Consider the following 27,763-nt stretch of genomic DNA (forward strand, 5'->3'; position numbering starts at 1 on the left):
CCACTGTGCTGCTGAAATTTCAGCCTCCATTTTCTTCTCACCTTCCTCACTTCTTCCTATTCTTCTTCCAAAACCAGGCTCAGACACAACAGGGGGTGAAATACAAATAATGCAGTGGCTTCACTTGCCGCAAACACAGGACTGCACAGGCACATACTTATGCACAGCAAGATCCATTCCTTGAATCTCATGCTCACCGAGCAACCCTTCCCCCACCCAAGCTCAATCTCATGCTCACATACATGCACCTTCCTTAATTAAAGCCTGTGCTCCTGAAGCTATTCTGACCTTCCATCAACTGTGATTTACAAATACATGTAAATAAATGGAGGCAACAGACACAAAATGGTGCACATGTAAAGAGGCAGTTTCATTCACACTGTGCGACACATAAAACAGGCAGCATTTAGATTGCGTCTCATTCTCTGTTTGTATTACACAACACAGTCTATTGTGATGCTTTGAAGCACAATGGCCTGCAAAAAATACAGGGACTGGCATCAGAGATGGATTTCATCATCCCTTCCTCCACTCTAAGCTAATTAGACAAAATCTGTTTTTTACATCTAATTTCTTTGAGTCAGCTTGTAATGTCAGGGTTACCGACTAGAGGGCTAATTCACAATAATTGCAAACTGCCTCTCGGTGCTGCTTCCATGAATGAAAATGCACCATTTCTTTGGCCTGTGGTAACTGCATCAGCATAAGCCTTTGACGACACACACACTTGGTGTGTTAAACCTATAAGCATTAGTCATCTGCGCCCAATCCAAAAATGAAGATCATCTACATGCATGTGCCGTGAAGCTAGATCAGCTCTATTCTGCTCTACAATGCGAAATACACAAGCGACAATTAGGAAAGAGAGGGCTTGAGAAGAATACTAAATCTGAATTTTCTTCCTTAAACCGACAGCTTCAGCTGGCACATGATCATTTCTGTTTTACTATGGCAACAGCCCCTCTGATCTGCCTCGTCAGGTCCCACGAGCCTGAGCTATGTAACAGAGTGAGGAAGAGGAGTTACCTGGTCATACCACTCCCGGTTGGTGCAGGTGCACTCGGGCCACCATCCTCCTTGTCCACTGGAGTTGTTGCCATTTACTTTGGGGCCACCCTTGGATTGGCCCTTTGGGTTGGGGCCTCCAGGGCCCCCACCAGACATAACCTTGCCCTTACTTCTCCCTAAAGTGCCCCCTCCTCCTCCCATGCTTCCACCTCCCCCTGAGGCTGGAGGGGGTAAGGTCTGGCCTCCACCATACCCAGGTGGGTATCCATAGGGCTCGGCCTGCCAGTCTCCTCCATACGACGGGGCGTCCATCCTACGCAGGGCAGCCATACGGGTCACCTCATAACATTCTGGGCACTTGCAGCAGTGGTGGTGTTTGTGCATGCTGGCTGTGCTGGCTGGGCTGACGCTGAGATGAGCGGCGTGGCACTCTGTCTCTGCTGCCTCCTCAGATCTCACACAGCACGCTGTGATCGGCTCACAGAGCGCTAATGCCGATGGAAATAACACTAATCACAGGAATTTCTACAGATTTTCCCTTTTCGTCAAATCCTGTCACTCTCCAGTTTATTCCTTCCGGACGCAGAAAAAAAAACGGACTGAGAGGGATGGGAAGCAGCGACAGGAAAACAAAAATACAAAATGGGCACGTAGTCTTTGTCCTCTTGACGTTGAAGATCAAAGGAAATATTTAAAATATTGTATACCGCCACACAATCAGAGACCAGCCCTGATGATAGAAATTTCCTCTTGCTTCTCTTGGTTCACAGTGATACGCATATAAATTCATAGATATATAGATATTTTTTGTTTATATATCATATATATTTACACACACAAATACATATAAAAATATTAATATAAACAGACAAGCACAGATACAGATATGTACAAGGATAAATGTATATATATATAAATATCTATATGCGTGTGTACAAATATATATATATAGATATATAAACAATATGTATAAATAAATGATATCCGCAGATGAAAATCTTCAGTTAATTCTTGGTATCTTCCTGTTCTTGTCAAAATCTCACGGCTTTTTTTTTCCTCCTGCGTTGAAAATCGTTGTCTTTCGCTCTCTGTCTCTTTTCTCAGCCTGCAGAGAGGAGCTGAGCACTGGATTGCCTCTCAGCCAGCTTGCCCTAGATGTGGATTATTCAGAGGGATGTGAGCTAGCAAGAGCGAGATAGTGAGAGAGAGATATAGAGCAAGAGAGAAAGAGAGAGAGGGAAGCAGGAAGGGACGGAGGGGGTGGGGAGGGGGAGATATGTAGCAGCATCCCTCTAGCACCTCAGCCCTGACAGCCACAGCCAATCAACTTGCAGCGCCGCCATCAGCAGCAGCAGCAGCACCAACAGGACTGAGCGCTTCAGTAGCTGCTCTTAAAGGGACCGCAGCACCCAAATCTCGCTGCTTCCTGCCTTGAGTGAAAAGGCACTTCTTCCCTAATCAAAACACAATAAAACATTGTGTGTGTGTGTGTTTTTTTCCTCTTAATATTTTAAAGAGAAAAAGGTCAGGAAGTCATAGTCTGCAATCTGCCAATGCAGTACTCAGCCTCTGATCCGCAAATTCTGAGTCTAATCCATGTTTTCATCAGACCAATGCAGCTGAAATCCAACTTGCAATGAGCACCCCTGTCATTCTGATCACTGGTCATCTCCACGGTCATCCTTAGTTCAGCTGCAGCCTGAACAGCTTTCTTGTGCTAGTAATTGTCAACCTCAGGCTCTGTGTCACAGTACACATCTGTAAATACTCTTGCAGTGGAAGTAGGTGCAGGAGATGAAAATCCCTTTTCTCCTCAATATCATGGCTCTCAGCAGAGGATGCATTTGAATCACGTTGCATTACTTTAAAGCGTTCTTTCGTTTCAAAGCGGCACCGCTGTTGCATTATTTTAATGGCAAGTCCTGCGCGTGTGCAGGACTGGGTCAAAAATAAGCACGGCGAGGGAAAAAGTGCACTCCTGATGCCTCGTATAAGAACCATAGGGGAATTATTTCATGTTCACAATGATGACATCAACACATGTGTACGAAACCAACACGATTACACGCTCGGGCTTTCAAGTGGGTGCAGGAAGAGATTGAGAGTGAGAATGTGTGAGCGGAAAAAAACCCCCACTATATGGCTTTCATGTATCTGTGGCAGTTATATTTTCAGTAATGCGATAGGACTGCTTGTGAGCCATTTTAAATGCTTGTGAACTCGTGGGCTGATCACAGCTAGATACAAAACATCCTGACACTGAGGGTGAAGGGTTTTTTTAGTGAACTGAGAGGGAATGTTACAATGTCGCCATTAAAGCCCTGTATACATGCATTATTAATGAAATGTGACGGGGAACAGAGCTGGGTGTGTCTGCATGGGGGAGAGGGTATATTTATACATAGTCTGCATGTTACAGTGCATATATACATTAAAGCAAGAAGCCTTTAAAGTGTGTTGATAGACACCATATTGCCATATTGAAAATCTGACATATATAAATGCCTATCCGTGCAACCTTCCCGTTAAACTGAGCAGGACTTTGAGGGCAAACTGGATTGTGTTGCAGCCCTACCAGGAGGCACACACAGCAGGCTCAGGCTCACTTAATTACATGCAAGAGTAACTCACTTCATTATAATGATATCCTCTCACTCTAACCTGCAGAGATTTTCATTTTCAAGCAAAGAGCAAAAAGAGGCATTTTTAAACAGATGCTGGAAACCACTGTATGAGTTACATCGTAGGATGTGCAGCCACATATGCCGCTGAATTGAATTAGAGCGGCGAGGCGGGGCTTTGAAGCAGCAGCCTGGAAGACCAATGTAAGCATATCGATCACACTACACATGACAGATCACATGTTGCAAGCATCCTTTCCTAAAACCCCTTTCTCCTGTCTCTTATAAACTGTCCACACTGCATTTACCAGTCAGTGCAATCATGGGGTGTGCAGTAAGAAGCTACCTTTATACATACATATATAAAGGTAGGTATGGGCAGGACAAGAAAAGAATAACCACAGATTGGTAATCGTCCACATACAAACACATGAACAGGTGTGACCAGTTCACATATGCAGACAAATCTTAGTACCTCAAAGAAAAGGAAACTGTTTCAGTTCCATATTACAGATGGGAAATACAATTTAAGAGCTGCTTTTCTGTACAGTTCAGTACAGAATACAGAATTAATACAGGAAAATGATTTTGCATGAATTAAATTGTACTGGGCAAGAAATGTCTTGATGGATAAAGCACTGTCTGTACTGATTGTTTAAAGTTTATAAATGGAGGATAACGGACGCATTAGTGAATATAGTGTACTCAAATACCATTGCCCTGGATTAAATGCAGCTTTTGCAAAGAGTATGTTTGCAGAAGATGGCCTCCCCTCCCTCAGCCTGGTTCTGCCGGAGGTTTCTTCCTGTTAAACGGGAGTTTTTCCTTCCCACTGTTGCCAAGTGCTTGCTTATTCTTTACCTTACAATATAAAGCACCTTGAGGCAACTGTTGCTGTGAACTGGTGCTATATAAATAAAATTGAATTGAACTGAATTAAATGTGTCCAGAGTGTGTAAGAAAATCCTTGTTAATATTGTGTTCAGGCAAACAGCATTAGGTGATTTATGGCTAAAACTAAGACTGCGACCTCTGACCCTCTGCTTGAGTTATGACACACGGGAGGAGCACATAATTTGCTTTTTGAACAGAGATGCTTCATTTCAGCTTTCGGCACCCCCGACACAATCAGCTCAGCAGCAGCCTTCACAGCTCTCTTATTACATGAACCCACCTGGACACCCTGTAACAAACACACGCTATCATAACGAGCATTACAACCCCCCCTCCCAACCACTGCACGGACCATCTATTGAACTTTTCAGTCATTTCTAGGCATTTCTCAGAGAAGCTGTGTAACTGCTCCTTCGTCACCTGACCGGATTTAGCACCATAAAAGGACAATCGGTAGTGAGGCAGTCTTAAAGAGGCAGCTCCCAATCAACACATAATAAGATCTTGTACTGTAGCCTTAACCAACTGTAATAGGGGATGAAGAAACAAGTCTCTCGGGTATCATTACATCCACTGAAAGGAATTCCCAGATTATAGAAGAATATGTGAGATATATATTTCACTGACAGGTGATGTGTTGATGGGAGGCAAGTAATTCGCACAGGGTGAGAAGACAGCAAGTCAGTCAGTCTAATTCAAATGAGTGAGATCATTTAGATTCGCCACAATGCTCTCCCAGCATTTCAGAAGCAGAAAACTGAGGCTACATGCCTAAGACTCCTATTAATAGGCCTTAGTGGCAGAGAACAGCTGCTCCACCACACACATGAAACTCCAACTGATGGAATAATGAGAGAGAGAAGCATACACATGGAGATAAATGAAGGAGACAGGAAAAGAGGAGAGTGAGAGATTTTATCAGAGCTGCAAGGATAAGGAACAGTGTTTATGCAGATTTCGTACACGCATAAAGAAGAGGCAGGAAAAAGAGCAATAAGAAAAGGGGGGGTTGGTTCAAGTAGGAGGTTATAGGATCAGGTGAAAGTAGCTGATAAAATGTGATGAAGGTGGTTGAGGTCCACTGCAGATGCCGTAACAGAGGAGAAACCGAGCTAAGGTGCCCTGTGTGTGGGCAGAAATGCGATGACTAGAGGGGGCATTACTGAAGCATGGTGCTGAACAGAAGGGGAAGTAAAAATAGAGAGAAGAAAAACAGAGAGATGCTGAGAAAACAACAAAGTGCTTATGCATCCGTGAGTGCATGGGAATGCAAAATAAACTGTGTAATTACCCATCCACCTTGCCACAGAGTGCAACGCTTCTGAAATCACTGTGCTTGCTGAGTGTGCATCATCACGAATGTGCTCAAAGCATGTACGGCATGACAGCAGAAGAGAGCGAGATGGAGGGAGAGAGGAGAAAGAAAACAAAGACGCAAATTAAAAGAGGAATGAAAAAGACGGGATAAAACATAGAGAAGAGCGAGGGGAGAGATAGATATGGAGAGAAAGAGAGTCAGAGCAGTCTGTAGGGATGCAGGCGGGGGAGGAATGTGGTTTCCATGGCAACCCGCGGAAGGCTGAGCTCTGGGTGTCCGTTCCAGCTCTGCACTGCACCGGCCCTCGCCTCTCAGCCGCCTTGCTGTCTCTCTCCAGCCTCCCCCACTATAGCTTTCTCTTTACACCCCCATTCTCTCCCTTACAGTCCCTCCCTTCCCCTGCGCCTCCTCATCTCCCTCCTTCATGTGAAAGAGGGAGTCTCACACACACACACACACACACACACACACACACACACACACACACACACACACACACACACACACACATACGCAGCCAGCTCCATATTATCCATACCAGAATCAACCTGTGCTGTCACTGTTTTATTATGCAGGCATTATCATACAAGCACAATGAATCCATGTGCTCGCAGCCACAGCCTGCATCACCTCATCTTTTACCTGGTCCAAGTCCACTAATCCAAACGCCCCCCTCACATACACCCACACACACACACACCTACTGCACTAGTTCTGGGCTTAGCTCAAAAGCCAACGCCTGCAGCCACTGTGCTGCCATGTGCCTCTGGCCGTGCTGTAATGGGGAAATGCGTGTGAACACGGCGGCCTTTAAAAGCACTGAAGAACATGGCAGCCTACTGAGACATATCTCTCACATGAAAGATGAGGACTGAGCATGTTGCTCGTGTAAGCATCAGATGAGCCACAATCCTTTAAAGAGACCGCTTGGCATTTGGAGAAGCATCATTTTGGTATCACTTTGGCAAGAAGCTTATCTGCTGTCTTGCCAAAAGTTACAGCACAATAAAACAAGAGGTGCCAGGTAGAGCAGGGCGATATGGCCAAAAATATTTATCACGATATATATTTGAAAATTTGCGATAACGATATAACTGACGATATAATTGATGCGAGACAAAATACAACTCCACAACATTACTAGCGCAAAAAGACAACCTATCATTTATTTTCACTTAAACAAGAAGCTGGTTTTTATGTACATTAAAGCTTTATAAAAATGTAACAGTGCAAATGCAAATTCCTTGCTGAAAGTTTAACCAAAAGGCATTTCCAGTAGAAATGGGCTGACATATCCTGAGCATAACCATGTATAATATCCACTGAAGTTAAAAAGAGGTGCTTTGCAACATTAAACTGCAGTGTGCAGTACGTATTTTTCGGACCATAAGGTGCACGAGATTATAAGGCACATTAAGCGAAACAAAGCAGTCAGATAAATCAAACTTTATTAAACTCATTCTTCTTGCTTCCTCCACTTCTGTACCATTGATTCATTAATGTTGAATTCTCTGGCAGCTGCTCTATTCCCATGTTGTTGCAGTATATTAATGACTAACCTCGTATTGTGGATGGATTATCTCAGTTGTTCTCCTGACTGAAGATTGGTCCTTTTACAGCATCCTGCCATGCGATTGCATTTGTCTCTAACCATGAAGAACCTTCACGTTAACTTTTATAAGTGGAAAAGTGTTAGTGTTTGTCCTCCAGCTTCACTGTTTATGTTATGCTAACATAGCTGTGTCGCTAGCGATCACGTAGCACATAATTATATACCAGCTAGCCCAACTTCAGTAACCCTACAAACGTCACTGCTGTTTAGTTTCCTGTCTTCATTTATGTTGGAAGTGATAGCAGAGCTGTACGTTTGATTTTTTTTCAGAAATCTCTCAGTCAGAACATGCAATATCATGCTTAGGTAACTAGCGAAACTAGCGAGCTAACTTCCGCTAGCTTCCTGCTAGCTTCTAACTCCGTTAAATGTAATACATTTTGTTTTCATGGATGCCTGGAAGTTAAACTTCATAGTTACACCTGGTAAAGCAGCAATGCTGATCGTTTTATTAAAGATGAAAGAATTTAGACAGTTTTTAACTCTTAGTGATGCTGCAGTGTTCGTTTGACCTGAAGCATACGGAGTTTAGGACCCAGATTACTCCCAGATTTAAGGGCATCTTAGTCCGACGGCCGCTTGCATGTTCTGCAAAAAAATGTGCTTTGTCGTGTATCTGACGGACAAACACCAAACCAGTTCCACATCACTGAAGTTGCACCATTTTTACAAACCAATTCTGGTTCATCTGTTTCACTCAACAATCGGCCATGTGCGTATGAAAACAAAGGCACTGCGCATGCACGTTTTACTCATATTCTATCGCGATATTTCATTTTCCTATCGTAGCCTAACATTATACCGGTATTACCGTGAACGGTATAATATGGCCCAGCCCTAGTGCCAGGTAATTAGCTTCTTTTAGCAGGACTGAAAACAGCACATTTAATTTTTTCTATCCAAACAAAAATCATAATCCACACAATGTAGTTTTTACATTTTTTTTCACTTAGAGATCAAACAAAGAGAAGGTGTTAATCTGTGAAATTTATACATGTTGGTAATATGGATTTTGTGACATTTTGACAAGCGAAGCCAGTTTTTTCCCACTGTTTCTAGTCCGAAACCAAAGTAAACTTCACATCTAATAGACAGACATGAGGGCGGTATTTGCCTTTTACCTCATAGCAAGCTAGTTAAACAAATAGTACTTTGGGCTTTTGTCTATCTATCTGAAAACATGTGCTGCACTTTTGTTAACTCATAAGAAGGACTGACATCCAAGGTTGAGTCATACTCATGCAGCAAAAAAAGTTAAAAAATAACCCTGTTTATAGTCAGCCTATATGATAAATCAATGCATTTTGTAACTTTTGTCAAGACATGCTCACTTGTTACAGTAAAAGTTGCATGTATACCAAGAGGTCAACAACTGATATTGGTTAAGAAGACACCAGAGCAAATCTTTCTCTGGTGGGAGAAGTTTCACCTCTCACCGTACTGTCTAGAAAATAAAGGACTAAGCAGAGCAATTAAAGATGGCTTTCGGGAACCAGTGAACGTTCTCCAGGAGTCAAATGTTGTCAGGTTAGGGATAGTCCAAACTTAGAGACTGTGGACAAGAAACCAATGACTACATTGACTGAAGTACGGTAGTCTGACATTAAACTGTGTGGAAAAAAAGAACTATCATAGTGAATAACGAGTGACTAAGAAAACGCTGATTCAGGGACAGCATATATTGCACAGTCTTAAATTACTTATTTAAATCTTTTTAAAACCAGCCCGTAGCTACAGTGAGATCCTCAGCATGGTGAATTATATGACCACATATTTTAGGCCTTTAAGTGTTTTATGATATACTATTAACCACGGTGTTCAGTATTACCATAATAAAAAGCTCAATAACTGTCGTGGAAATTTTGTAAGCATCACATCATCAGTGTCACAGTATCGTCTTTCTGACGTTTAATGGGATCATTGAGCAAAAGTTGAGTTCATGACAGTCCATGGAAGCAAATCTTTGCTTTGCGTAACTCACCTTTGGCACGTCGACATGAGAACGAGCCACCAAACCAGAAACTCGCTCCACTTTTTGAGGGCTGCTCCTGCTGGTCACTCGGACCCGGGACACACTCTGTCCCTCTTGATCCTGCAGGGGACACACATAGTATTTGTTTTTCAGACAAGTAACGTAAAAATATTGTCTTGCAATAACATGGACACGCTTGTGGATACCAGAAAAGATAATCATATACATTAATTTTCAAATGGCATTAAGTATATAGGTAAATGATGCTCTTCTGCATAATTTGTTAAAGCAGTCTGGTCAATCTCCACTGACCTCTGACATCAACAATGCACTTTCTCCCTGAGAACTGCTGCTCACTGGATATTTTCTCTTTTTTGGACCATTTTCTGTAAAAACCTAGAGATGTCTGGGAAAATCCCAGTAGACCAGCAGTTTCTGAAATTGCTAGACTAGCCCGCCCAGCAACAACAACCATGACACATTCAGAGTCACTTAAAATCACTTTTCTTGTCCGTTCTGATGCTCAGGTTGAACTTGAGCAGGTCATCGTGACCATGTCTACATTTCTAAATGCACTGAGTTGCTGCCATGTTGGCTGACTAGAGATTTGTGTTAGCAAGAAGTTGAACAGACATGTCTAACAAAGATAGTGAGTTTTGTTGAATATATTATTATTATCATTCATAATAAATCCTATGAAAAAGATGTGTAATATGTTATACAGATTTACAAACTGTAGTACTAATTTAACCAACAGGAAATGCTAAATATGAAAAAATCACTCTGAAATCTTTTTGAAAACAATTGCAGAACTCAAAATTTTGAAGTGTGCATCTATTTTTTAAACAAAGTATTATGTTTTCTGTATTAGGTATTCGGAGTAGATTACATGTCTTGTAATCCAAACATAACATTACTGATCCTAAACATGACATTAACTGCATTTGTAAATAATCTGACAACACCAACAGAGCTAGGACGAACAAGCTAGCTTAGTTTAGCATAAAGAGCTAACAGCTAATCTAGCTATGTCTCAAGTATAAATTTATCAGTCTACCAGCACCTCTACAGTTTACCAATACAGTATATACTTTTTTTTTTTTTACCTTCTTTTGTATTTTTAAATTATTTAGTCTGTCAAAGATGCTTCCTGAACCCTAAGCAGGACTTCTGACAGACATTTAACAATACCAGGCTAGCTATTTTCCAAGTCTTCAGGGTTTATGCTAAAAAAAATAGTCACCTACTAGCTCTTGTATCATAAAGAGAAATGAGCACATGTATCCTATTAGTGTTCTTAGATTTCTGCAAGGAAACAAGTTTGCTTATTTAAAACTTTTTATGTAATAATTTTAAATACTTTTTAAATTTAAAAAACAGTCAGGAGTGACTCCCATTCTTGTGAAATAACATTGTGTTGAAGAGAGAGAGTAGCTTTGGAAAATCAGAAAGTTAAGAAAAAAATGCAGCACAGCACTGTTTGTTGTAAAAAGGGCGCAAGACACAAGACAGCCAAAGTTTAGCAAATATATTATATGAGGAAACTAAACACAGTGTCCTAAGCCTGGACATAGACTGAATAAAGACCCTTAACTGACAGCAGAGGGCAGCCTTTAGAGCAGGCCATCACCTGTGCAAATCTGCAACCACGTGTTTCCACCAATTTTTCAAATTCGTTTTCAAATAAAAGCTCTTAACTTCCTTCCGATGGCTTTAAATTAAAATGAAAGCTCCTCTTTTGCTCAAGTTGAAAAGATAATATATATACACCCACACGCTGAAGCATGCGGGCAGCTGTACCTGGCATCTATGTAACCAACTGGAAGAGAGTTGGAAGGCAAAATTCAACCATCAGAATTACATCAATGTGAAGTTTGCAGTCTTCTCACAACATTTTCTTTACATTAGTGAGGCTCAGTGAGTGTGTCCTTTGATGGCACCTTCTCCACATTTAGGACAGGCAGGTCAGCTGACACTGGCAGACAGTGCAGCTGTAGCCCCTTCTAATGCTGGAAGCTAACAGTATGCCTTTTGCACAGCACTCATAGCCAGACATCTGCAAATTGGTGCAGTCATTCAATTAATTACTTCAAGTCCTATAACACTTGGAATTCATGATATATTTAAATTCTATTCTTTTGATATTTCATGATTATATCCCAATACAACCAAACTAGTGACATCACACTTAGCTTGGAACCAAAACATTAAATAACCACTATGAAATCAATCACATGAAACTAACTTGTTCTCTTATGGTTTCTTTTATTTATTTTCTAAAGGAGCCATTCTCCACTCTCACCTGCTACTCTGCACCAAATCAGGGAATTTGCAGACTCATTTAGTTTCCCTCCCATCCTCCACTCAGGTGATCGTATGGCTAGAATACTGATGAGCACCTCGTCGGGTGTCCATTAAGCAGCTCTCTTTCTCTCCCTTAAACTTCCCACTATGACTGCTGCATCCTTCCAGCAGCTTCTCTCTTTCCAGGACTGTGCCTATAGGCCTCACAAGCAGCTGGGATCCAGACAGTGAAGGATGGGGGAATGGATCAAGAGGCATGTTGCACTGAATTAGAAGCTGAACAGGGTGGATCACAGATGCACAGAGACGAGCTTAGGATGTTGGACTAAAGTTCAAGCCACAGTCATAATTTATGGTTTAGATCCTCTACCATGGGGAGTGACAAAGTTTGAACACATGGCCCTGCAATAAGCAACAATTTATGCTTGAATAATCCAGTGATTTCAAACCAGGGCTACTTTTTTAACTGCCCAGCAAGGGGGAAGGTTGTAAGAAAGGACGGTTAATTTTTAAAAATGACTATTTTTTGGAACAGATGATTGTAAAAGAAAAAGTCTTCTGCTCTGCAGCATCAGTTCAATACAATCAAGTGGATGACAAGTTTAGTGCAGTTCCTCTGTTCAACTGACCAGCCATAATCCAGTTCAGAGTTATGAAAATTTAAAAAAAAAACCACACTGACATTAAGTGATTGACTTGGGGGAAGGGCTGTTAAGCATAAAGGAATAATGTTAGATTAAACCTTAGTTCCCATGTTGAATGTTGAATTACTCTCACCTTCCTTTACATAAACCAAAAGGCACTGAAAAAAGTCCTACATGATGTAAAGCCACATGAGGATTCATAAAAACAGCATCAATCGAATTATTGGACTGTGGATGAAAGTTATTATTGATCCCATCACACCAAACACAAAGAGCAGCTGGAGTGGATCAGAAATGTGACGACCATCCTGAGAAAAAATCTATGCTTATTTTTAAAATGAGTCATCTAGGAGGTATAGCGTGAGCCATCAGTTGTCATACATAAACCACCGTTTACAATTTAATGTCTTTTCTACAGAGTTGGCTCTTTTTTGGACTGCTTAATTTATTTGTATAAACCCCATATTGACATATCTCCCCTTTTTTACACTGAAAACTGTGTAACATGGGATCTGGGACAGCACTTAGTAAATAATAAACAGCAAAGAAGCTGCATCAGGCAGCAAATTAATCAGCAGAAAACAATAAACAGAAAAAAGCACTAAAGCTAAATAAACTATGAAGGATCCCCATTTATGGTAAAATGGGTCCTGAGCAAAATTAGGGAATCAGTGTTTCAGTCAGGCAGCTTGGTCGAAGTAAATACTTTATAAAAGTAAATATGGAGATTAAAGATACTATATCTGCTAAAAATGAACTAAGTCTGATCTTATCTGTGGTCTATGTCAAAACAAACAGTCATATGTAAACTCATACGCCTATCGAGTTTGCCATGATGGCTTGTGATGACTGGCAGAGGGAGCAAGTCTGTATTTTCCAGCATACTTCCTCTCTGTAGCTCACCAATGAATTCAAAATCACACATTATATTTTGTAATACATTAAAACTGAGAAAAGCTTTAAAACCAATGTTGAGGGGGCTTTTGTCACCTCTGAAGTATTTTGATGGCAGCTAATGGTCGTCTTTCAACGCTACCAAGACTCCAGTCACCTAAAGGCAAAGTAAGTGCTCATTCAGTTGATGTTTGAGCAGATCTGAAATCATCTCCTAATAATCTATCACTAAACTGCTCCACACTCACAAGGTGAAATACAGTCTTGGTTTTACTAAGCATGTTAATTAGCTGGATTAAACGACAACAGTGTCTTTGAAGAGTATTTCAGGCCAGTGTAATTGTATTAGTCTGACATTTCAGTTCAAGAATCTGGTTTCTTTGCTTAAAAGAATGAAAGCTAGCCATTGTGCCTCAAATTACATTTTTTAAAATTACATTTAAAAATTTGGTGCTGAAATTGAAATCATGTTGTGCCGGTCCAGCCTGCGTGGGGACTCAAACTGCAAACAAATGTGTAGGCACACTCATGTCGTCATTATTATACAGACGCTATAGCATATCTCTCTTGGCTACAAAGAAAAAGAACAAAGGCCATTCAGCTAATGAGTTATTGAAGTCAGCCAAAGATCAATTTCATTAACATTTTGGCATAGCTCAAGGAAAGTTGCAAAGCAACATTAAAGCACACAAGTGATATCAAGTGAGCAGTTCCAACCCATCTAAAGGCCATTAGGGGATAAGTGACAAAAAAATGTCTGTATATAACCAGAATGTGTGGATTTGTTTTACATCACTTGCCTCCACGATGCTGTACATTTAAAAACATTTAGGCCTACATAAAATCTCCCTTCATTCTGCGTCCCACACTAAAAATATTCTAAATAACCATGCGACTATAAACACTTGTTATAATGACAGGACTGGCTGACTCCCACTGATGAGCAAATGGTAATCAGCGCTCTTTTGACTCTGTCTAATTTCCTCTTCTCCCTCTACCCATGGGTGCCCCCGTCCAACTTTTTCTCTGTCTGACACTCACTCACCAGGTTGAAGTCATAGCTACTGTGACTCATGGTGACATGTTATCCGTGTAGGAGTGCGAGGGACACAGGTAATGACATCTAGCGTTGCCTACTGAGTAACAGCAAAGTGCACAACAGCACGTGTGAACATTAAGCTTATTTTCTTGAAATATATAATGTAAAGCAGGAAATTTACCTCCCACACATCGCGCCTGTTGTCTTCTTTCACAACAGTTTGTTCTGTGTTCAGTTGCAAGGTCACCTCGTAACACTCTTGAATATCTGCGAGGAAAAGAAAACTATAATAAGCATTTTTTTTCCCTTTACTTGGACCACAACAAACATTACAGCAAAAGACTTTCTTTTTTTTACTTTGTCATCTCTACATCTTTGTAAGTTCTCAGTCGTCTAACTGCTTTGGATGCGTTAAAGAATCCGCCGATCAATCACCGGCACTTGGGGAGAAGTCTGTTTTTTGTCCTCAAGGGTACAGTTGGTAAAAATGTGGGGGTGGGAGTCGTCTGTTTACATGGAAGCTATGTCTCCATATTTGCAAGTGTTCTTCTTATCTTCTTGCTGAACTACATGACTCAGGTACTGACTAAGTACATCATCAAGTCTGTGTCTAACATTATAATTTATCATGCTACCTGACAAGAGTGTGTCACAAAAAAAGAAAGAAAAACATCCTGCACGTTGTTATTTGTCAGTGTCACAGATCACTTACACGACACGTGATTTTAAGATCTCTTTGCTTTGAAACTCGGTTTTACGCCAAGACTTCTACACATATTAACGAATCAATACATGTAGTTCACTCTAGCTGACTGATGGGACAATTTATAAACTCTTGCATTAGCAAATTTGGCCACTTCAACACATGAGCATCAGAAAGGGACAAAAACAACTCGATATCACAGCAAAGCATGTAACCCTGGCCCACCATGTGGATGTCATGCTTTGCTTCTCCTAAGTGTGAAATAGGCACGCATGCAGAAGTTGCAGTACCAGGATGCTTTACTGTTATGTTGGGTTGGGAAAAAAATATGTGATTTAACTGAATTTGAATCTGTTATGGTTGCTGGACTGTGAGTGAGTGTTTTATAAACTGACGATCTACTGGGATTCCCCACACAACCATCTCTCGGGTGGTCATCTTTACTGAGTATGGTCTGAAAAAGAGAAAATATCAAGTGAGCAGCAGTTCTCTGCCAAAGGTCAGAGGAGAATGGTCAGAGCTGACAAGTAATTCAAGAAACTCCTGGTTACAACCAAGACAACGCTAATATAGTTATTATTCAAGGATAGTGTAACCATGGTAACCATCTTTGATTAGCATGTACTAACATGACAGCTAAACATAAAGAACAGCTAATAATAACGACACCGTAAAGCCACCAGTGGTGCTAATAAAAGAACTTAGGAGCATTAATGTCTATATCAGATTTTCCCCGGAGCCACACGAGTTCTTTTTTCTAGACTTTTAGGAAACAGGGATCCCCCAAAACTACATGCATGGGCAGGGCTAATCAAGAATTTGCCATTAATTGTTAGGCAGCATGAAATTCAATCAAAAGTGAGTAAGTCTCAGCGCACTCGTTTAACTCCTCCCCCCTTCTTCTGAAGTCTTCTCATCACTTCTTGGCCCATGTCCCACGGTCAGCCGCTGAGTGGCAGCCGTTTGACAAGAATGCGCTGAGACAATTTTGCTGATGCCAAGTGAGCGCCTGGTTACTGCAGTGTTGACATAAAGAGGTTGCAGAAGAGTTCATCAACTTCGCACAGTTCACTGTCAGGACAAAAATGGGCTGCAAAACACTTTGGAGGTGAAACGTTTTAAACATGTCTTTCAAGAATGTGCACCTCTTATTGAAACGGGGCCTCAAAGTCTATGTGCATGTGTGAGATGGAGAGACAAGAGTCAGTATGTCCCAACAAGACGCTGTAAGAACAAAAGTGTAAGAATGGAGCATGTGACTCATCACTGTGTCTGAATGTGGAGGAGTGAAGCCATGTGTGGGCAGAGCAGTTTGATGACCAGCTGACTAAAGAGCAGCCTCACTTACACAAACTCTTATGCACATGCAGACACGCAAACATGCTGTGGGCCTACCTGCAATAACCTAATTCCATATAGATGCAAATATCCACAGTCACGCAAATGAGCCTCCTTACTTTACCTCATTATTTTCTACACATATTGTAGTACGCCACACTGTCACTGTGTTTATTATCTCTCTGTGTTATATAAGCATCCCAATAGTGAATGGATACAGTGCATGCAACATAACTAAAACGTCCTCAGCTTAATTCCAGCTGAGAAACCGACTGCATTTTACACCCCGCCTCTGACTGCTTGTTTTCCAGTCTTCCAGGTCACTGTCCAATAAAAGAAAAAAATGCCTAAAGACAATCATTTGAAAAAAAAAAAAAGGTATCCTCATATCCCCACACAGAGTAGTTGCTGAAAATTTATTGTTACTGATGGTTGAGCAAAATTTTTATTTAAAAGTGACTTCTCTCTACCTGAAAAGTCTAAATCCAATACAAGATCAACTCTTATAGTAAAGAATTTTGCTTTGCATCTGTGTCTGCTGGTCTGGGTGTTTTAGAAACTGCTGATCTACGAAGATTTTTGTGCACAGCTATCTCTAGGGTTTATAGTCCGAAACGGGGAAAATATCCAGCGAGCTGCAGTTCTCTGGGTGAGAATGCCTTGTTTATGTCAGAGGTCAAACAAGAATTGTCAGACTCCTTGGAGCCGCTAGAAAGACAACAATAACTCAAACAAAACTTGTTACAAACAAAGTATGCAGAACTGCACCTCTGAACACACAACATGTTGAACCTTGAAGTAGATACAACAGCAGAGGATCACAGCTGGGGCCACTCCTGTCAGCTACAAAGAAACAGAAAAGAATATTGGAAAATGTTGCTGGGTGAGAATTTGTCATAAACAACACGTCTTGTATCAGTGGTATCCTCCTAACCTGAACATAACAAAGCACAATCGGCTTCCACGGTCATCAGGTTTCAATTCATTGCGATGTGGTGGAACAGGAGACTGACATCATGTATGTATGGTCAATATGGACCAAAAGCTCTGATAGATGTTCCCCAACCTTGTTGAACCTTGTGAGTTCTGAAGGCAAAAGGGAGTCCAACCTGGTACTATCAAGGTATACCCCAATAAAGCATCTGGTTAGTGCGAGCTACTGCTGTACTCAAAAAATATTCAAGCCCAAAAAGGGCATGAATATTTTCCATGTCAATTTTCCAATTAATTTTATACATCAGTGTAATGTAAAACATAAAATTCAATGGAATCTGTTCTGATCTGAATATGTTTCTTAATGAATATTTATATAACTGAATAAAACTATTCATTTCTGTTGCGTTTTATTCGAAATAGATGTTTATGAAGGTAAAGAATCATTTGTTGACTTTATATAGCAGGCAGCTATGCCACTTTCTACCTTTTAGCTGTATAAAGCTAATCTAAAGATGGAATTTAGGAAGTGAAGCTAAAGATAGTCATCAGCTTAAATTCAAACTGAAGACTACCACCTGACCTTTGACCTAACCTCACAGAGACATTGGACACCACAGGCTGCCATGCACAAGCTAGGATAGACTATTACTGTGAGTAATAACCAAATATCTAAGCAGCAGGTCGTGTAGAGATCTACTGTGACACAAAAACCCAAACAAACATAAATTACTCAAGGCAAAAGTCTACATTTTATAGGGTTATCAAATGTCACTTCCTGAGCAGTACTCAGCTTTCTAACATATTCGCTCATCTTTCTTTCCAGTACTGTCTCTCACACATTCATGTTTTTTTCTTCCCTTGAAGATACAGCCACAGTACCTTTAACTAATAGACAGACTGTGTGCCAAACTGCACAGAAACAGTGTTAATTAATATTAAAAAAAAAAAGTGTAACTCCACTTGTGTTCCTGCTCCAGTTCTACAGAGCTAGATAGATGCTGAAGTACTGAAACCACAACTTTACTGACATCTGCACACAGGATTTTAGGAGTTGCAGGTATAGGACAATCAGGTGACACAGGAATATCAGGCTGCTTATTTACAAATATCAAATAGTTTGAAGTTATTGTGTATTAATACTTTTGGATTTCAACATTAAAATGTATACAAATGCTAAATGGAGTCAATTACTTTTTAAATAAAGTCAAATCTGAAACGTAAAACTAATGCAAAGCCATCACTATAATTCTTACTGAGGAGCTTAGATTACAGGAAGTCTCTGCGCCAGGCGGAAAAAGATCCGAGAGACTGAGCCGCCAGTATTGCTTAATATTTTTCCTGACTACTGATCCTGTCAATGACACAGATCCGGCAAAGATGCATGGTTTAAAGCAATCATCTGGTTCATCTAGCTCAACAAAGGCTCTCAGAAGAATTCCCTTTTTTTATCAACAGCTTTTACTTGCCTTGTTTGCTGAGGTTGCTGCTTTTACGATTGAGAGACAGACAGACAGCAAAGGCATGCCCTGCTTTATGACAGTAGTAACATTGTTTCTCTGGCTTTGGACTTGGTGGACCACCTTTAGCTTATTGGGGCTAAAATGCAGCATTTTTCTACGTATGCTCACAGTTGGATCTTTCACATTTACTCACACAAATACTCTTGTAGGTCAAGGCAAATTTCTGCAGCAGAACTTTAGCCTGCTGTAGGGTGGTTACATTTTATTCATTCAAATGTAGCACAATCTGCTCTGAGACACAGCTCTCGAACTGTTCAAACAACATCAGCTCACTTAGTGTTTGAAAGCCAGTAACTTTGCTTGGTACATCCCATCTGTCAAAGCAAACTTAAAAATTGTTTGAAAAGAGGTTCTCTTCATTTTACAAGAGAGCAGCCTCGGGTACCAACTCTGGTACCTTTAAATTTGTCGTATATGATGCTATCTTCAGTTGAGGGAGCTGCACAAGCCTCTTGTGCCTTATCAACCAGCTTGTAGTGAAACGGAAGAGACCAAAGATACTTTGGCTAATGCAAAGCAACAGCAATGGAAGCACAAAAATGAAAGAAGGTCTCTGCTTCAGTTTCCTGAAACCGAAGGAATAGACCAATAGTCTTACTCACAATGAAGAAGAGAGATGAGGAACAACAGAAGGACCAGTAGTACCTTCTTGACTTTGTTAAGGAGGCACAGAAAATGGCTCAGTGTTACTCTTTTGACACTAACTCAAGCTGGAGGATCCTGATATTCTAAAACTCAATTTCCCTTTGGGATTAATAAAGTTTCTCTGATTCTGATTCTAATAGCAGCCTTCAATCTTACGGCAGTTTAATTTGAACTCAAGCTCATCTTTACATGTATTGTCTTTTGCCTCAATTTTAAGATGGGCTAGGTGCATTAAAGCATAAATAAACTTTAGACAAAGGTGAACAATCAAGAGAAAATGAGGCCCGAAGCCCCTGCTGAGACCCTGAGGTGAGCAGCAGCTTCACCGGCCTCCTCCCCCACCCTTTCTAAGGAGCAAACCATTCTGTCCACCATTAGGAACAGCAGACTTAAACTCCTTTTCTGTAGTGCATTCTTTCTAATGGTCGACAAGGGACAACTGGTTGCAGATATCAGCTTGAATGGGTACATTCTAAGAGAAAATAGCTATGCTGCTGCCTTGATTGAAAACCTCAGCGAGTCCTTTTATAGTTTTGACATAGTTTATGATTATGGTAGATGGTTAAGGCCAAAACACTCAACTTGAGGCTTCAAAATGTAGGAGCACAAACTAACGAATGTCCACCTGTCTATGTATTTAAGAAAAGTACCGGTAAGTTCAACCTTGATTAAATCTTGAAAAATATTAGTTTAGTTAAGTTTTGCAGGCCATGCTTCAGCTGCATCTTGGACACCTGGCTTGTTTTCACACAGCTAACACTTCTAATTACATCACTCATCTATTTTTGGCAGAGTTAACAAGTGAGAGAAAGGTGCTCAATCACATCTTGAAGTGTTCTGAGATCAGGATTCACAGGCACACTTCGTACAGGGCTTTCGCTTTTTTCCACTTCAGCGACCTTCCAAACAAAGTTAAAAAAGAAATCGTTGAACTGTTCCAACCCTCACAGACCACATAAATTCCTGACCATAAAACACAACACACAATCCAGACCAGAAGTCTCTTTCACAGGACCGATTTCTGGGTCTATTTTGGGGCGTCTGGTCGAAAGCTTTTTTTGTCACAGTTTAAGGGGGTTTTCCCGCATTTCCCCCCTCATCCACAGTCCTCCAAAATATCTGCATGCATGATCGGTGCATTGCAGGCCTCTTCTTTTTGTCATGTACCTATTTAATTAGACTGACATCATCTCTGTACTTCCTGCCTGGTTGAATCACAAACAAAAAAAGACAGTGCCCCTGGTTCTTTACATGATGATGAGCAACCCACTGCTCACCAGAGCAATACATTGACAGAAAACTAGGTCACAGTTTTAAGGCAGGGCAAACAATTCCCTCCCTTGTCGCTGTTTAAATGAAATATTCCCCAGGAATTTAGGCTCCACTGTAATTGAAAGTGTGTCGGCCTGTATGTTTGCCCCAACTCACAGCGAGCAGCACCCCGTGCTCCCCACTGTATGTTTGTACGTTGGAACAAAAGGGTAGATGCGCAGTTAAGGCAACCTTTGTTTGTGACTGTGCAGCCATGCTGACATCCAAATGGATGAACGCTGAACCTTCCCACGGGACGTGCAACACCTCTTTACTTCCCGCAGAGTATCAAAGTTAAAGAAACTGTAAAGACAGAATACTTTACTATGCATCAATTTCTTTAGAGTCTGAAAATGGCAGATTTTCAGACTCAGGTCTTTCATCTCTTCTGAACAACACAGTCCCTGCTCCAGAAAATTTCCTCCCACCATTAGACTAAATGGCCCATATGAACCAGTTCACATGGCCCTGAGCATGTGAAGGCAAACACAACAGGAGCGGATAAGAGGATGAGTAATGTTTATACTGCACTGTATTCCTATTAGTGCTATGAACCGGCTGCTCTTCCACTCCGCCTGCACTGATGAGAACCACATGTTGAATGAGGGGCCAGTCTTCTTCAACCATTCACCTGAGACACAGCGACCAGACGGCTCTTCTACTTCTTCTACCCTCACACATTGTGCAGATGGTCCAGAGAGCCAGGACGGCCTGGAAGAGGCTCGCATGGGAGCCTAGAGCTATTTATTTTCCTGTCGGCCTCAGGCTCGGCCCTGATTGAACATTCTTTGCGAGGAATGTTTGGAATCCTGAAAGCTAATCCTCTCCGAGTCTCCCTCACCTCAATAAATAATAAAATACATTAGATCTGATTTCAGGTTGATTACATTAAAACAGTGCATGGTCAAATGTCCACTAATACCTGGAGAAATGGTCAGTAACCACATGGGGTTTTTTGGTGACTTTCTCTCTCAACTTTAGGGTGATTTTTTTAACAAGTTAACCAAGTTCAATAGCTTTGGTTAGCATTCTAACAAAAGGGTGACATCTATCCAGTACAAAGTAACACATTACTGTAATCACATTACCATTTATGGTAGCGTGGAATGGTAGCAGCACAACTGTAAAGTGCAAACTGCATTCAGGACAGAAGTAGTTTCATTATGTCGTTCAGTTCATAATAATTTAAAGAGCTTGGAAAGAAAGTGACTGGATTTCTTTAAGTTTCGTGAAGATGCTTCTTCAGTTCCAACAACCAAATGGTGGAGAGTCCCAGGTAAACCCTACTTGGCGTTGTCTCTTAAGAGGGTCGTTGAACTACTGTTGATCATGTGACTCATCACATGAGCCAAGGTGCAGGAAAAGAACCAAAAAAGCTGATGTTGCTAGCACAACATTAGCTCTTTGCAAACATCTGCACAGACAGCATGCTAATCCAAAGGTAGAGAAGAACCCTGAATGATACTAAACCTCCACCCAGCAGCTACAGGCTGATCTTCAGTAGGGAACAAAACGAGTAAAGAGCACTAAGGCTTGCAACATTGTAGCCTCGATGCAAACCAGTGGTGTCATTAATATAAAGCCACTAAACTGTGCAATCAACAGTTATTTCATTGTGATGAAAAAACCCCAACTGCATATTTAAGCCTGCACCACAGTGCAATAAACTTTTAATCCCTAAACTCAGTGAGTATGGATAAAAAAATCTTTTGAGACTCAAGAAAACATCAGTATCTACAGACAATTTCAGAGGTTATCGTCAGCACAAGCATGATAGACTTCTTGCAATCAGTGCATCAGATTAAAAGCAAGTATTTCAATTGCTTTTCTTCATGTGTTACACGTTGTGATTGACTTAACAGCACATAAAGGCAACACCGGTTACATTTAGATCCATGATTTGTTGGAGAAAGACACAAACATTCTAGTTTTACTTTTGTACACCTCAATGGTGGACTGAATTTGTATTTTATAGCTTTTCACTACAATTTTAAACACAAGGTCCAAGGAGATGTCAGTGCAAGTGACACAACATCTAACCAAGTCAAGAAAACTCTTGATAAGGTGCGTGTATCATTATTAATATATGCAATCGTTAGATGCCTTCATGAATGGAAATGCAAAGAGTTTACAACAAGATGCAAACCCAAGAACAAGAAGAGGAAATTAGACCTGTCCAGGAATCACCTAAAAGAGCCTGCTGAGAAAATCTTAGGAGATGAATGAATGAAGATTACCTTGTGCCAAAATGATGGGAATAGAAAAGTATGCATAAGGAGAGAAACAACTCCTAATCCAAAGCAAATCACGTCATCGGACACACATGATTGAAGCAATTTTATGGCATGGGCATGTATGGTTGCCAGTGAAACCAGGTCACTGGTGTTTACTGATGATGTGACTCCTGATAGAAGCAGAAGGATGAATTCTTCAGTATACAGGGCTACACTCTCTGCTCAGATCCAATCAAATGCTGCAAATGCTGCCAATCCCACAGAGCTTCACAGTGCAAATTGAGCCTCTGAAAATGAGGGACTACATATTCTTTTTTAAATTCTCTACTTCCTAAACCATTCATGCAAACTCAGTCACATTTTTATGGTTCTATCCACCATTTGCTCCAGCCTACATTTTTAGAAACCATTCAAATGAGACTTAACAACTCATTTGGTCTTAAAATGTGGACTCTGGGTGATGAGGTACAACAAATTAGTCTCTATAATGAGCCCCTTACCTTTGACAAGACGCAAAAAGAGCAATACATTTTATCTTTATGTTTAAAGGGTTCATCAGTCAGCACAAGAAAGTATACCTTAAACTCCCTTCAGTATACATCATTAGCAAAACGAGCCACACCGTATCATTTTTAACTGCTGCCTGAGTCATAGCCGCCCTTCCCCCCTTAGATCCCCAGCAAAGAAGCAGCAGTGGGTCAGCAGAAGCAATAGCAGACCCAGGGGCAAGCATCATTATAACATGGCTGTGGTAATTAGAAGGACCACTCAACCATTTGCTAAACTGAAGTAATGTGCCTTATCTGCTCTAAAAGGAAGTGAGGATAAGGTTCACACAGGCTCATTTCCAAAAACACAAAACACACCACACTCAGCTTGTCATGGAGGTGTAGCTGGTTACAACTAACATTAACTCATGATTCACTATTAGCAAACACTTTAGCCAGAAGCAGTTAACATTTGCTTCTGGCTAAAGTGAATAAAGTTTTCTGACTTTATGATCTATACCCTACTGATACAGTTTTATGAGACATAAATGTGCCTATTTTTGTAAAACTGAAAGGAGGAATTGTGTTTCAACAGTGTGACAGGTCAGAGTTTATAACAGCACAGTCTATAGATAGACTGAGTTGAGCGTGGCTTTAATGGGATTTTATTACAATCCGAGTATGCTACAGAGGTGGTTAAACAGCAAACCTTTGTGAGGCAGACTGAAAGGCCTCTTTCATAAGACTTAATTGGGAAACATTTAGACTCAGTTAACTTCCCATACAAATTAATACAACCTGACCCCGTCTCCATCCTGTGTCAGCCTTCAGCCAATCACACGGCCACGCAAATCAAACTATACCAGCTGCACTAAATCTAATACTGATAGTGTGTGGCAACAGCGCACAGTAAATTAAAGGAGATCAAGAAAAAAAATACCTCCCATTCTTAAGAAGATAGACACATGAAGAGGAAGCGTTGTTTGGAAAGGACATCCTGAGAAAGGTCTGATGCAACATAAGCTAGAGGGAAAAGTTTCGAAAGACTCTCTTCTTCAAAACAAGCTTACCGAGAAGGGCTTGAAACAGCTGGCTGCCCAAGATGGAAGACACTTTGCCCACGCTGGTCTTCAAGGCCTGTTCCTCTGGACTGGTCAGGTTGGACTGGTACTGCTTGAGCAGCCTCACTGCCCTAGCTGTGTCTGCCTCACAAAATAAATACATGTCTCAGAACAACAGCAGCAGCAAAGCTACATAGAGACAGGGGAAATGAAATAACAGTGTTATGAACCTGTATCCCATTTGAGAGGCTAGAAAAAGACATTCGTGGAGTTGCAATTTTCAAAAATGTCAGCAATTAATCAGTTCATACAAAAATTCCTGACTACTCTAAACTTACCTCTTTATTTTAGCTCTAATTAAACTATTATTAAATGTAAATACATGTAGCCAACAATACTGCCACTACTGCTTTTCTTTGCACAGACACACACTGTTATAAGAATTTAAATAAATAATAAAATACGGAAGATTTCTCCTTTTTTTAAACTAAACGTATCACTGCTGCTGCCTGTTATAGTCTCCTGCAGAGCACTTTAAAGGCATTTCTCTCTTTCCCATCAGGACTGTGCAGCTGGTTGTTGAACCCGGTGGGTGGTGAGGAGCACAGAATGCAGAGTTGATGCACATCACGAAGGTAAATCTACTACTTCACAGTTTCCTACCTAATCCTGAACATTATGATCGAGTAGGAGAATAACATCTCAGAAAACAACAACAACAACAACAATAATAATACCAACAGCACGGAAGCTGACAATTTCCACTTACTCTTAACTTTCTCATTCCCTGAGGGCTAAAACAACAGTCTGGTTTCTCGAGGGGATTACAGCGGAGGTTCGTGGGACGTTGAAAAGCCGTGCAATAACTTTGATGGCGTAATGAGCTGGCATTAACCTAAAAACTTTAACTTTACCCGAGTATATAAGAAAAAATGTGACACGTGGGGGAAAAAAAGATATAACGTTACATGAACGGTACTCACCATATTTATGCACCATCATGTGGCCGACTTGAAAAGTCACATAAGTTATAATTTCGGGGTGTTTTGAGGGTTTAAGAAGCAAGAATAATAACTGCGATAGTTTCGGATAATTTTATAACCGGGACTGTCGCTCCTTCCTCACAACAGATTTTTTTTTAAATCCAGTCGCTGACACTCGCAGTCTGTCTGAAGTGTCGCTGCAGCGGTCCGCAGTGTGGTCCACACCCACTGACTGAGGTTAAGATGTGAAAAAGCAAAGACTGTTTACTTCATGTCAACTTTTCCAGAAGTTTTCTTTTTGGGGGGGCAAAACGGCTCCAGAGCGTGACATGTTCACGTTCCTCCTCCCCTCTCTCACACACGCCTCGCCTCCGTGGAGAAGGCCCACCGGTCCGGCCATAGCGGCCCCATTCGCACTGTCAGTATTAACGCTTTAAACACTGACACCTGCAGATAGCTTCAGCACATGACATCACTAGTAATGATCAGCGTGTTACTTACGCCGTTTTTGTCTCTCGTTGCATGTTTATCTGGTAAGTCGCCTGTTTCTCGATTTTTTTTTTGTAGTTGGTGACATCTTGTGGTGCGATAAGGTGGTGCTGGGAGTCCGTCATTAAAGGAAAAGTACACTATGCAGACGTGTTTTGGACATGTGCAGAGAAGAGATATTCAGGGTGCGGAAAATAGAGCTACTGGGCAGGTGGAAAACAGGAAGACCTCAGAGAAACATTTCAACTGTTCAAAATATAATCTATTGATCAGATTCAGTCATGTTAGAAAGAAAGTACACCAGCTGTCAGCTCTATGGCTTTACATGTCAGGACATAATAGAAATGATCCATTTTTTAAATTAGGTGGACAGACCCTAGGGCATGCTACACTGTCATTATTTAATGAAAAAAAAAAAACTGCTTGAGATAAAACACTGAAGCATTATATCTGACTTTATCGGTCTCTTGCAGCATGGTTGGAAACGTTAGAGATGGGTTCATTCGGCAGCTCTCTTAAGTTCCCGTCGCAGCATTTCAGTCAGGTTTAGGTTCGAACTTTAACTGGGCCTCTGAAACACTTTTGCTTTTCTTTTTCAGATATTCTGTTGTAGATTTGCTGCTATGCTTGTGATCATTACCCTGTTGTGTGACCCAGTTTTGGCCCAGCTTTAGCTGTCAGACACATTGATGTATATAGGAATTTATGGTCCACTCAATGACTACAAGGAGCTCAGGTCTTGGGCTACAAAATAAACCCAAATTATCACCTCTCCGCCACCGTGCTTGACAGTTGGTATGAGGTGTACGCTGGTTTTCATCAAACATGGACCTGTGTGCATTGTGGCCAATCATCTCCACTTTGGCCTGATCTGTCCAAAGGTGATTTCTCGCAGTGTCTTTTGTTTTTTTAGATGCAAATTTATAGATCTAAGTCCTGCTAACATGTTCTTTGTACATAATCAAGTCTTTCCCGTGCCAGCCCTTGCAAACAAGCCATACTTGTTCATTACTGTCACAAACTTTAACATTTAACATGCTAACTGAGGCCTGTAAAGTCTGAGATGGAGCTGGTATGAAGCACCTCCGTTATATAAACAGTTCATTCTTAATGCTCCAGCCACAACTATCTGTGTCCAACTTTAACAGCTTTTCTAATGTGCTGATTTTATTAAATATAAATCACAGTTGTTAAAACGATTTTTTCGATATGTCACCTGTTTATTCAAAATTAAAATTTTACCTTCGTGTTCAGTAGATGCGGAAATAAAGCGACACAAGTTACCATAAAAAATATAGTTTTATTAACGTTGGCTCAGATTACAAATGTTTATTTAATGCAGTAGTTTTGTTTTTTTTTACTCATTGGATACAAATCAATGTAATAAAATGCAAAAGGTAATTCAGATCTACACACCATGTCATATAGTTTCATCAAACTGTCAGTAGTAGCAAAAGAACAAACAAGTATTTAAAAAAAACCAACGAAAGATAAACCTGTGTAACTAGTTTTCTCTCTCATTGTCAAACACACACACCCCCACACACCAAAACTGTGTATACTGGCATCATACTGATATGTAAAAAAAAACAACAACAACAACATTATGGCCTGCATAATTTTATAAAACAGTGCGTGTCAGTTCACATTAACTTGCTGTCCTCCCGATTTAGGTCCAAACCCCGGTGTTAGTGCAGAAAAGGCTGCGATTGTGAGCTTCAAGACTGAAACATCTGCAGCTGAAGGCTG

General features: G+C 40.8%; 1 protein-coding gene across 1 annotated transcript in view; it reads right to left on the reverse strand.

The window, feature by feature from the left end:
* dlg3 (discs, large homolog 3 (Drosophila)) overlaps positions 1-25,809 on the reverse strand; it is an 80,303-nt gene extending 54,494 nt beyond the window's left edge. The window contains exons 1-4 of the mRNA XM_085363227.1: positions 25,526-25,809; positions 24,552-24,683; positions 14,488-14,573; positions 9,435-9,545 (exon numbers count right to left, since the gene is read on the reverse strand). Coding sequence (XP_085219353.1) covers positions 9,435-9,545; positions 14,488-14,573; positions 24,552-24,683; positions 25,526-25,544 — 348 coding nt within the window. The 5' untranslated portion in view covers positions 25,545-25,809. The remainder of the gene's footprint in view (positions 1-9,434; positions 9,546-14,487; positions 14,574-24,551; positions 24,684-25,525) is intronic.
* Between the last annotated feature and the right edge of the window lie 1,954 nt (positions 25,810-27,763).

The sequence above is a fragment of the Diplotaxodon limnothrissa genome, linkage group LG2 (assembly GCF_057381915.1).
Source record: "Diplotaxodon limnothrissa isolate DT_005_m linkage group LG2, D_limnothrissa_male_GT1.1, whole genome shotgun sequence".
NCBI lineage: Eukaryota > Metazoa > Chordata > Actinopteri > Cichliformes > Cichlidae > Diplotaxodon > Diplotaxodon limnothrissa.